The sequence below is a fragment of the Pseudophryne corroboree genome, chromosome 5, assembly GCF_028390025.1.
Source record: "Pseudophryne corroboree isolate aPseCor3 chromosome 5, aPseCor3.hap2, whole genome shotgun sequence".
Classification (NCBI taxonomy): Eukaryota; Metazoa; Chordata; class Amphibia; order Anura; family Myobatrachidae; genus Pseudophryne; species Pseudophryne corroboree.
In genome coordinates this window covers 5,445,390-5,460,828 of record NC_086448.1, presented here as the reverse complement: position 1 = coordinate 5,460,828, position 15,439 = coordinate 5,445,390, and the positions used below count along the sequence as shown (strand labels likewise).

The 15,439-nt window shown below is 40.8% G+C and overlaps 1 protein-coding gene across 1 annotated transcript in view; it reads right to left on the bottom strand.

Annotated features, from left to right (window-relative positions):
* Positions 1–2,100: 2,100 nt before the first annotated feature.
* The window catches only part of DGAT1 (diacylglycerol O-acyltransferase 1), a 133,881-nt gene continuing 120,542 nt past the window's right edge, over positions 2,101–15,439 (bottom strand). The window contains exons 11-12 of the mRNA XM_063921071.1: positions 2,888–2,950; positions 2,101–2,809 (exon numbers count right to left, since the gene is read on the bottom strand). Coding sequence (XP_063777141.1) covers positions 2,663–2,809; positions 2,888–2,950 — 210 coding nt within the window. The 3' untranslated portion in view covers positions 2,101–2,662. The remainder of the gene's footprint in view (positions 2,810–2,887; positions 2,951–15,439) is intronic.

The window sequence follows — 15,439 nt, the reverse complement described above, 5'->3', positions numbered from 1 at the left end:
TTCCCCATAGCGTGTCCCTGCTCCCCCCCATACTGTGCTTGTTCATTCCCCATAGCGTGTCCCTACTCCCCCCATACTGTGCTTGTTCATTCCCCATAGCGTGTCCCTGCTCCCCCCGTACTGTGCTTGTTCATTCCCCATAGCGTGTCCCTACTCCCCCCATACTGTGCTTGTTCATTCCCCATAGCGTGATCCTGCTCACCCCCCATACTGTGCTTGTTCATTCTCTATAGTGTGTCCCTGCTCCCCCCCATACTGTGCTTGTTCATTCCACATAGCGTGTCCCTACTCCCCCCATACTGTGCTTGTTCATTCCCATAGCGTGTCCCTGCTCCCCCCATACTGTGCTTGTTCATTCCCCATAGCGTGTCCCTGCTCTCCCCCATACTGTGCTTGTTCATTCCCCATAGCGTGTCCCTACTCCCCCCCATACTGTGCTTGTTCATTCCCCATAGCGTGTCCCTACTCCCCCCATACTGTGCTTGTTCATTCCCTATAGCATGTCTCTGCTCCCCCCATAATGTGCTTGATCCCCATAGCGTGTCCCTGCTCCCCCCCATACTGTGCTTGTTCATTCCCCATAGCGTGTCCCTAGCGTACCCCATAGCGTGTCCCTACTCCCCCCATACTGTGCTTGTTCATTCCCCATAGCGTGTCCCTGCTCCCCCCCATACTGTGCTTGTTCATTCCCCATAGCGTGTCCCTGCTCACCCCCCATACTGTGCTTGTTCATTCTCTATAGTGTGTCCCTGCTCCCCCCATACTGTGCTTGTTCATTCCACATAGCGTGTCCCTACTCCCCCCATACTGTGCTTGTTCATTCCCCATAGCGTGTCCTTACTACCCCCATACTGTGCTTGCTCATTCCCCATAGCGTGTCCCTGCTCCCCCCATACTGTGCTTGTTCATTCCCCATAGCGTGTCCTTACTACCCCCATACTGTGCTTGCTCATTCCCCATAGCGTGTCCCTGCTCACCCCCCATACTGTGCTTGTTCATTCCACATAGCGTGTCCCTACTCCCCCCATACTGTGCTTGTTCATTCCACATAGCGTGTCCCTACTCCCCCCATACTGTGATTGTTCATTCCCCATAGCGTGTCCTTACTCCCCCCATACTGTGCTTGCTCATTCCCCATAGCGTGTCCCTGCTCCCCCCATACTGTGCTTGTTCATTCCCCATAGCGTGTCCCTGCTCCCCCCATACTGTGCTTGTTCATTCCCCATAGCGTGTCCCTGCTCACTCCCCCATACTGTGCTTGTTCATTCACCATAGCGTGTCCCTGCTCCCCCCCATACTGTGCTTGTACATTCCCCATAGCATGTTCCTGCTCCCCCCCCATACTGTGCTTGTTCATGCCCCATAGCATGTCCCTGCTCCCCCATACTGTGCTTGTTCATTCCCCTCCCCCCCCCCCCCTCCTCCTCCATACTGTGCTCCTGCATTTACCCATTATACTATATATCTATATAATCTAAGTACTTTATTCGGAATAATTCATGTACACTTTGAAAACAAACAACTTTAATTTTTAGTGTTTGCACAACCTGCTTGTTAGCAGCCGGGAGAGTCCTCGCCATGTTCACAGATCAACACTCAGACAGGAATACACCACAATCGCACACTAACACTTGTGCACCCCAGAAACACGGAGGTAGAGGCTTTAAAAATGGCTATTAAATGAGACAGCGGCACCAGAGGAGGACAAGCGCCGGTCACTCCCAATACAGGAGCTGGCTGGGAGCTCGTACCACATGCAGCACAGATACCACAAATACAAAAAATACTCCCCGCTCCAACTCAATGGGGCTGCAGCAGCTGCAGGAGTGGTCACCTCCACTCCAAGAACGTCCTCAGTACAGATACACGATTGCAGATGCGCGCTCCTTCTGGAACAACCAGAAATTTGTGGACACCGGGAACTCTTCAAAGGTCAATCAATGTCAGTGTCAAAATGAAATCAACTCTTCTTTAGATTAGTCTCTCCCCTCGTTCATTGTCCTCAAACAAAGCAATGAACAAGGGGAAAGACTAAGCTATAGAAAAGTTGATTTCATTTTGACACTGACATTGATTGACCTTTGAAGATTTCCCGGTGACCACAAATTACTGGTTGTTCCAGAAGGAGCGCGCATCTGCAATCGTGTATCTGTATTGAGGACTGATACCACAGCCTGGATTGCTGGGAGTGTACAACGCCAACTACGGCTGGAGAGTCACAACACAGATCATCGTCATGGGTAATTACAGCAAGTGTCCCACAGATCCATGACTGGAAGAAAGAAAGTGAGGAAAGTCTGGATTTGGACGGAGAGAAGCAAATCCCAACCTGGACGGATTAACGTTCTGGGAGAAGGTAGGTCTGTGTGCAACCAGGTATCAGGATGGAAGAGATGCAGCCTGGGACGGATGGATGATGGAGGTCTGGAAGGAGGGGCAGGGAGCAGACAGCGCCAGTCCTCCTGGGACGGATGATGGAGGTCTGGAAGGAGGCGCAGAGAGCAGACAGCGCCATTCCTTCGGGCACAGACCAGGCAAAGATGCAGAAAGTTTTTCCTTCATGATGCTCCCACGGTACCGCAGATTGTCATACACCTGATGGCTCAGTATTGGGGAGAGGGTTCCTGCCGCAGGAAGACCTACCCCGGTCCACGTGTGTACGTCATGGACCTTTCCAATGGTTCAGAATGTAGTAATCATGTACATACATGAGGACGGCGATTGGTTGTCCAATGATCAAAGAGATCCACACAGCAGCGTTTCCATAATTGCCCCTCAGAAAGCGACTCACAAACCAGGCCAGGGGAATCTGCAGAGAGAAGAGCGATGTGAGTGCCCAGAAGACAACAGCAGAGCCCAGAGCACTGACCAGTGATGTCATACACACCTGTGACATCATGCCCATGAACGCCCACAGCCGGAACATCTTCAGAGGCACACTGACCAGGTACTGAGGAGAGAGGAGGAATAACATGGTCAGACGCCAATACCACACAGCAATACCTCATACAATAATACCTCATAATAATACCACACAGCCATACCTCATACTATAATACCTCATAATAATACCACACAGCCATACCTCATAATAATACCACACAGCCATACCTCATACAATACTACCACACAGCCATAACTCATACAATAATACCTCATAATAATACCACACAGCAATACCTCATACAATACTACCACACAGCCATAACTCATACAATAATACCTCATAATAATACCACACAGCAATACCTCATACAAAACTACCACACAGCCATAACTCATACAATAATACCTCATAATAATACCACACAGCAATACCTCATACAATACTACCACACAGCCATACCTCATACAATAATACCACACAACCATACCTCATGATAATACCACAAAGCCATATCTCATAATAATACCACACAGCCATACCTCATACAATAATACCACATATTATACTACCACACAGCCATACCTCATAATAATACCACATATTATACTACCACACAGCCATACCTCATAATAATACCACACATCAATACCTCATACAATACTACCACACAGCCATACCTCATACAATACTACCACACAGCCACACCTCATACAATACTACCACACAGCCATACCTCATACAATACTACCACACATCAATACCTCATACAATACTACCACACAGCAATACCTCAATACAATACTACCACACAGCCATACCTCATAATAATACCACACATCAATACCTCATACAATACTACCACACAGCCATACCTCATACAATACTACCACACAGCCACACCTCATACAATACTACCACACATCAATACCTCATACAATACTACCACACAGCAATACCTCAATAAAATACTACCACACATCAATACCTCATACAAAACTACCACACAGCCATACCTAATACAATACTACCACACAGCCACACCTCATACAATACTACCACACAGCAATACCTCATACAAAACTACCACACAGCCATACCTAATACAATACTACCACACAGCCACACCTCATACAATACTACCACACAGCAATACCTCATACAATACTACCACACAGCAATACCTCAATACAATACTACCAAACATCAATACCTCATACAATACTACCACACAGCCATACCTCATACAATACTACCACACAGCCATAACTCATAATAATAACACACAGCCATACCTCATACAATAATACCACATATTATACTACCACACAGCCATACCTCATAATAATACCACACATCAATACCTCATACAATACTACCACACAGCCATACCTTATACAATACTACCACAAAGCAATACCTCATACAATACTACCACACAGCAATACCTCATACAATACGACCACACAGCAATACCTCATACAATAATACAACACAACCATACCTCATAATAATACCACACAGCCATACCTCATACAATACTACAACACAGCCATACCTCATAATACCACACAGCCATACCTCATACAATAATACCTCATAATAATACCAGACAGCAATACCTCATAATAATACCAGACAGCAATACCTCATACAATACTACCACACAGCAATACCTCATAATACTACCACAGCCATACCTCATAATACCACACAGCCATACCTCATAATAATACTACTGCACAGCCATACCTCATAATAATACTACTACACAGCCATACCTCATAATAATACCACACAGCCATACCTCATAATACTACTACACAGCCATACCTCCTAATAATACTACTACACAGCCATACCTCATAATAATACTACTACACAGCCATACCTCATAATAATACTACTACACAGCCATACCTCATACAATAATACCACATATTATACTACCACACAGCCATACCTTATAATAATACCACACAGCAATATCTCATACAATACAACCACACAGCAATACCTCATAATAATAATACTACTACACAGCCATACCTCATAATAATACTACTACACAGCCATACCTTATGATAATACCACACAGCCATACCTCATAATAATACTACTACACAGCAATACCTCATAATACCACACAGCAATACCTCATACAATACTACCACACAGCCATACCTCATAATAATCCCACACAGCCATACCTCATAATAATACCACACAGCCATACCTCATACAATAATACCACATATTATACTACCACACAGCCATACCTCATAATACCAGAGCCATACCTCATACAATACTACCACACAGCAATACCTCATAATAATACCACACAGCCATAACTCATACAATACCACACAGCAATACCTCATACAAAACTACCACACAGCAATACCTCATAATAATACCACACAGCCATACCTCATACAATAATACCACACAGCCATACCTCATAATAATACCACACAGCCATACCTCATAATACTACCACACAGCCATACCTCATAATACTACCACACAGCCATACCTCATAATACTACCACACTGCCATACCTCATAATACTACCACACAGCCATACCTCATAATACTACCACACAGCCATACCTCATAATAACACCACACAGCCATACCTCATAATACCACCACACAGCCATACCTCATAATACCACCACACAGCCATACCTCATAATACCACCACACAGCCATACATCATAATACTACCACACAGCCATACCTCATAATAATACTACCACACAGCAATACCTCATACAATACTACCACACAGCAATACCTCATAATAATATCACAGCCATACCTCATAATAATACTACTACACAGCAATACCTCATAATACTACCACACAGCCATACCTCATACAATAATACCACATATTATACTACCACACAGCCATACCTCATAATACTACCACACAGCAATACCTCATACAATACTACCACACAGCAATACCTCATACAATACTACCACACAGCAATACCTTAAAATAATACCACACAGCCATACTTCGTAATAATACCACACAGCCATACCTCATACAATACTACCACACAGCAATACCTCATAATACTACACAGCAATACCTCATACAATACTACCACACAGCAATACCTCATAATAATACCACACAGCCATACCTCATAAAAATACCACACAGCCATACCTCATACAATAATACCACACAGCCATACCTCATAATAATACCACACAGCCATACCTCATAATAATACCACACAGCCATACCTCATAATACCACCACACAGCCATACCTCATAATTCCACCACACAGCCATACCTCATAATTCCACCACACAGCCATACCTCATAATAATACTACCACACAGCCATACCTCATAATAATACTACCACACAGCCATACCTCATAATAATACCACACAGCCATACCTCATACAATACTACCACACAGCCATAGCTCATAATACTACTACACAGCCATACCTCATAATAATACTACTACACAGCAATACCTCATAATACCACACAGAAATACCTCATACAATACTACCACACAGCCATACCTCATAATACTACCACACAGCCATACCTCATACAATAATACCACACAGCCATACCTCATAATAATACCACAAAGCCATACCTCATAATAATACCACACAGCCATACCTCATACAATACTACCACACAGCCATACCTCCTAATAATACCACACAGCCATACCTCATACAATAATACCACATATTATACTACCACACAGCCATACCTCATAATACCACCACACAGCAATACATCATACAATACTACCACACAGCAATACCTCAGAATAATACCACACAGCCATATCTCATAATACCACACAGCCATACCTCATAATAATACCACACAGCAATACCTTACAATACTACCACACAGCAATACCTCATAATAATACCACACAGCCATACCTCATAATACTACCACACAGCCATACCTCATAATACTACTACTACACAGCCATACCTCATAATAATACTACTACACAGCAATACCTCATAATACCACACAGCAATACCTCATACAATACTACCACACAGCCATACCTCATAATAACACCACACAGCCATACCTCATAATAATACCACACAGCAATACATCATGCAATACTGCCACACAGCAAAACATCATACAATACTGCCACACAGCAATACATCATACAATACTACCACACAGCAATACCTCATAGAATACTACCACACAGCAATACCTCATACAATACTACCACACAGCAATACCTCATAATACCACACTGCCATACCTCATACAATACTACCACACAGCCATACCTCATAATACCACACAGCCCTACCTCATAATAATACCACACAGTCATACCTCATAATAATACCACACAGCCATACCTCATAATAATACTACTACAGAGCAATACCTCATAATACCACACAGCAATACCTCATACAATAATGCCACATATTATACTACCACACAGCAATACCTCATAATAATACCACACAGCAATACCTCATACAATACTACCACACAGCAATACCTCATAATAATACCACAGAGCCATACCTCATACAATACTACCACACAGCAATACCTCATAATAATAATACCACACAGCCATACCTCATAATAATACCACACAGCCATACGTCATACAACACACCCACACAGCAGTACCTCATAATACCACACAGCAATACCTCATACAATACTACCACACAGCAATACCTCATAATAATACCACACAGCCATACCTCATAATAATCCCACACAGCCATACCTCATAATAATACCACACAGCCATACCTCATACAATACTACCACACAGCAAAACATCATAATAATACCACACAGCAATACCTCATACAATACCACACAGCAATACCTCATACAATACTACCACACAGCCATACCTCATAATACTACCACAGCCATACCTCATAATAATACTACAACTACACAGCAATACCTCATAATACCACACAGCAATACCTCATACAATACTACCACACAGCAATACCTCATAATAATACCACACAGCCATACCTCATACAATACTACCACACAGCAATACCACATAATAATAATACCACACAGCCATACCTCATAATAATACCACACAGCCATACCTCATACAATACTACCACACAGCAATACCTCATAATAATACCACACAGCAATACCTCATACAATACTACCACACAGCAATACCTCATAATAATACCACACAGCCATACCTCATAATAATACTACTACACAGCAATACCTCATAATACCACACAGCAATACCTCATACAATACTACCACACAGCCATACCTCATAATACCACACAGCCATACCTCATACAATAATACCACATATTATACTACCACACAGCCATACCTCATAATACCACACAGCAATACCTCATACAATACTACCACACAGCAATACCTCATAATAATACCACAGAGCCATACCTCATACAATACTACCACACAGCAATACCTCATAATAATAATACCACACAGCCATACCTCATAATAATACCACACAGCCATACCTCATACAATACTACCACACAGCAATACCTCATAATAATACCACACAGCCATACCTCATAATAATACCACACAGCCATACCTCAAACAATACTACCACACAGCAATACCTCAGAAAAATACCACACAGCAATACCTCATACAATACCACACAGCAATACCTCATACAATACTACCACATAGCAATACCTCATAATAATACCACACAGCCATACCTCATAATAATACCACACAGCCATACCTCATACAATAATACCACACAGCCATACCTCATAATAATACCACACAGCCATACCTGATAATACCACACAGCCATACCTCATAATAATACCACACAGCCATACCTCATAATACCACCACACAGCCATACATCATAATAATACCACACAGCCATACCTCATAATAATACCACACAGCCATACTCCTAATACCACCACACAGCCATACCTCATAATACCACCACACAGCCATACCTCATAATACTACATCACAGCCATACCTCATAATACTACCACACAGCCATACCTCATAATCATACTACCACACAGCCATACCTCATAATAATACCACACAGCCATACCTCATAATAATACCACACAGGAATACCTCATAATAATAATACCACACAGCCATACCTCCTAATAATACCACACAGCCATACCTCATACAATACTACCACACAGCAATACCTCAAAATAATACCACACAGCCATACCTCAGAATACTACCACACAGCCATACCTCATAATACTACTACTACACAGCCATACCTCATAATAATACTACTACACAGCAATACCTCATACCACACAGCAACACCTCATACAATACTACCACACAGCAATACCTCATAATACTACCACACAGCCATACCTCATATTAATAATAATAATAATAATAATAATAATAATACTACTACACAGCAATACTTCACAATACCACACAGCAATACCTCATACAATACTACCACACAGCCATACCTCATAATAATACCACACAGCCATACCTCATACAATACTACCACACAGCCATACCTCATAATAATACCACACAGCAATACCTCATACAATACTACCACACAGCCATACCTCATAATAATACCACACAGCCATACCTCATATAATAACACCACACAGCCATACCTCATACAATAATACCACATATTATACTACCACACAGCCATACCTCATAATACCACCACACAGCAATACATCATACAATACTACCACACAGCAATACCTCATGATAATACCACACAGCCATATCTCATAATACCACACAGCCATACCTCATAATAATACCAAACAGCAATACCTCATACAATACCACACAGCAATACCTCATAATAATACCACACAGCCATACCTCATAATAATACCACACAGCCATACCTCATAATAATACCACACAGCCATACCTCATAATAATACCACACAGCCATACCTCATAATAATACCACACTGCCATACCTCATAATAATACCACACAGCCATACCTCATAATAATACCACACAGCCATACCTCATATAATAATACCACACAGCCATACCTCATACAATAATACCACATATTATACTACCACACAGCCATACCTCATAATACCACCACACAGCAATACATCATACAATATTACCACACAGCAATACCTCAGAATAATACCACACAGCCATATCTCAAAATACCACACAGCCATACCTAATAATACCACACAGCAATACCTCATAATAATACCACACAGCCATACCTCATAATACTACCACACAGCCATACCTCATAATACTACTACTACTACACAGCCATACCTCATAATAATACTACTACACAGCAATATCTCATAATACCACACAGCAATACCTCATACAATACTACCACACAGCCATACCTCATAATAACACCACACAGCCATACCTCATAATAATACCACACAGCAATACATCATGCAATACTGCCACACAGCAATACATCATACAATACTGCCACACAGCAATACATCATACAATACTACCACATAGCAATACCTCATACAATACTACCACACAGCAGTACCTCATAATACCACACTGCCATACCTCATACAATACTACCACACAGCCATACCTCATAATACCACACAGCCCTACCTCATAATACCACACAGCCATACCTCATAATAATACCACACAGCCATACCTCATAATAATACTACTACAGAGCAATACCTCATAATACCACACAGCAATACCTCATACAATAATGCCACATATTATACTACCACACAGCAATACCTCATAATAATACCACACAGCAATACCTCATACAATACTACCACACAGCAATACCTCATAATAATACCACAGAGCCATACCTCATACAATACTACCACACAGCAATACCTCATAATAATAATACCACACAGCCATACCTCATAATAATACCACACAGCCATACGTCATACAACACTACCACACAGCAGTACCTCATAATAATACCACACAGCAATACCTCATACAATACTACCACACAGCAATACCTCATAATAATACCACAGCCATACCTCATAATAATACCACACAGCCATACCTCATAATAATAAAACACAGCCATACCTCATACAATACTACCACACAGCAAAACATCATAATACCACACAGCAATACCTCATACAATACCACACAGCAATACCTCATACAATACAACCACACAGCCATACCTCATAATACTACCACAGCCATACCTCATAATAATACTACTACTACACAGCAATACCTCATAATACCACAGCCATACCTCATACAATACTACCACACAGCAATACCACATAATAATAATACCACACAGCCATACCTCATAATAATACCACACAGCCATACCTCATACAATACTACCACACAGCAATACCTCATAATAATACCACACAGCAATACCTCATACAATACTACCACACAGCAATACCTCATAATAATACCACACAGCCATACCTCATAATAATACTACTACACAGCAATACCTCATAATACCACACAGCAATACCTCATACAATACTACCATACAGCCATACCTAATAATACCACACAGCCATACCTCATACAATAATACAACATATTATACTACCACACAGCCATACCTCATAATACCACACAGCAATACCTCATACAATACTACCACACAGCAATACCTCATAATAATACCACAGAGCCATACCTCATACAATACTACCACACAGCAATACCTCATAATAATAATACCACACAGCCAAACCTCATAATAATACCACACAGCCATACCTCATACAATACTACCACACAGCAATACCTCATAATAATACCACACAGCCATACCTCATAATAATACCACACAGCCATACCTCATAATAACACCAAACAGCCATACCTCATACAATAATACCACACAGCCATACCTCATAATAATACCACACAGCCATACCTCATACAATACTACCACACAGCAATACCTCAGAATAATACCACACAGCAATACCTCATACAATACCACACAGCAATACCTCATAATAATAATACCACACAGCCATACCTCATAATAATACCACACAGCCATACCTCATAATAATACCACACAGCCATACTCATAATACCACCACACAGCCATACCTCATAATACCACCACACAGCCATACCTCATAATACTACATCACAGCCATACCTCATAATACTACCACACAGCCATACCTCATAATCATACTACCACACAGCCATACCTCATAATAATACCACACAGCCATTCCTCATAATAATACCACACAGCAATACCTCATAATAATAATACCACACAGCCATACCTCCTAATAATACCACACAGCCATACCTCATACAATACTACCACACAACAATACCTCATAATACTACCACACAGCCATACCTCATAATAATACCACACAGCTAAACCTCATACAATACTACCACACAGCAATACCTCATAATAATACCACACAGCTATACCTCATAATACTACCACACAGCCATAGCTCATAATAATACTACTACTACTACTACTACTACTACACAGCAATACCTCATAATACCACACAGCAATACCTCATACAATACTACTACACAGCCATACCTCATAATAATACCACACAGCAATACCTCATACAATACTACCACACAGCAATACCTCAAAATACTACCACACAGCCATACCTCATAATACTACTACTACACAGCCATACCTCATAATAATACTACTACACAGCAATACCTCATAATACCACACAGCAACACCTCATACAATACTACCACACAGCAATACCTCATAATACTACCACACAGCCATACCTCATAATAATAATAATAATAATAATAATACTACTACTACTACTACTACACAGCTATACTTCACAATACCACACAGCAATACCTCATACAATACTACCACACAGCCATACCTCATAATAATACCACACAGCCATACCTCATACAATACTACCACACAGCAATACCTCATACAATACTACCACACAGCCATACCTCATAATAATACCACACAGCCATACCTCATATAATAACACCACACAGCCATACCTCATACAATAATACCACATATTATACTACCACACAGCCATACCTCATAATACCACCACACAGCAATACATCATACAATACTACCACACAGCAATACCTCATGATAATACCACACAGCCATATCTCATAATACCACACAGCCATACCTCATAATAATACCACACAACAATACCTCATAATAATACCAAACAGCAATACCTCATACAATACCACACAGCAATACCTCATAATAATACCACACAGCCATACCTCATAATAATACCACACAGCCATACCTCATACAATAATACCACACAGCCATACCTCATACAATAATACCACACAGCCATACCTCATAATAATACCACACAGCCATACCTCATAATAATACCACACAGCCATACCTCATAATAATACCACACAGCCATACCTCATAATACCACCACACAGCCATACCTCATAATACCACCACACAGCCATACCTCATAATAATAATACTACTACTACACAGCAATACCTCATAATACCACCACACAGCCATACCTCATAATACCACCACACAGCCATACCTCATAATAATACTACCACACAGCCATACCTCATAATAATACCACACAGCCATACCTCATACAATACTACCACACAGCAATACCTCATAATAATAATACCACACAGCCATACCTCATAATACCACACAGCCATACCTCATAATAATACCACACAGCCATACCTCATACAATACTACCACACAGCAATACCTCATAATACTACCACACAGCCATACCTCATAATACCACACAGCAATACCTCATACAATACTACCACACAGCAATACCTCATAATAATACCACACAGCCATACCTCATAATAATACCACACAGCCATACCTCATACAATAATACCACACAGCCATACCTCATAATAATACCACACAGCCATACCTCATAATAATACCACACAGCCATACCTCATAATAATAATACCACACAGCCATACTCATAATACCACCACATAGCCATACCTCATAATACCACCACACAGCCATACCTCATAATACTACATCACAGCCATACCTCATAATACTACCACACAGCCATACCTCATAATCATACTACCACACAGCCATACCTCATAATAATACCACACAGCCATACCTCATAATAATACCACACAGCAATACCTCATAATAATACCACACAGCAATACCTCATAATAATAATAATACCACACAGCCATGCCTCCTAATAATACCACACAGCCATACCTCATACAATACTACCACACAACAATACCTCATAATACTACCACACAGCCATACCTCATAATAATACCACACAGCTAAACCTCATACAATACTACCACACAGCAATACCTCATAATAATACCACACAGCTATACCTCATAATACTACCACACAGCCATAGCTCATAATAATACTACTACTACTACACAGCAATACCTCATAATACCACACAGCAATACCTCATACAATACTACTACACAGCCATACCTCATAATAATACCACACAGCAATACCTCATACAATACTACCACACAGCAATACCTCAAAATACTACCACACAGCCATACCTCATAATACTACTACTACTACTACTACTACTACACAGCCATACCTCATAATAATAATACTACTACACAGCAATACCTCATAATACCACACAGCAACACCTCATACAATACTACCACACAGCAATACCTCATAATACTACCACACAGCCATACCTCATAATAATAATAATAATAATAATAATAATAATAATACTACTACTACTACACAGCTATACTTCACAATACCACACAGCAATACCTCATACAATACTACCACACAGCCATACCTCATAATAATACCACACAGCCATACCTCATACAATACTACCACACAGCCATACCTCATAAAAATACCACACAGCAATACCTCATAATAATACCACACAGCCATACCTCATACAATAATACCACACAGCCATACCTCATATAATAACACCACACAGCCATACCTCATACAATACCACATATTATACTACCACACAGCCATACCTCATAATACCACCACACAGCAATACATCATACAATACTACCACACAGCAATACCTCATGATAATACCACACAGCCATATCTCATAATACCACACAGCCATACCTCATAATAATACCACACAACAATACCTCATAATAATACCAAACAGCAATACCTCATACAATACCACACAGCAATACCTCATAATAATACCACACAGCCATACCTCATACAATAATACCACACAGCCATACCTCATACAATAATACCACACAGCCATACCTCATACAATAATACCACACAGCCATACCTCATAATAATACCACACAGCCATACCTCATAATAATACCACACAGCCATACCTCATAATACCACCACACAGCCATACCTCATAATACCACCACACAGCCATACCTCATAATACCACCACACAGCCATACCTC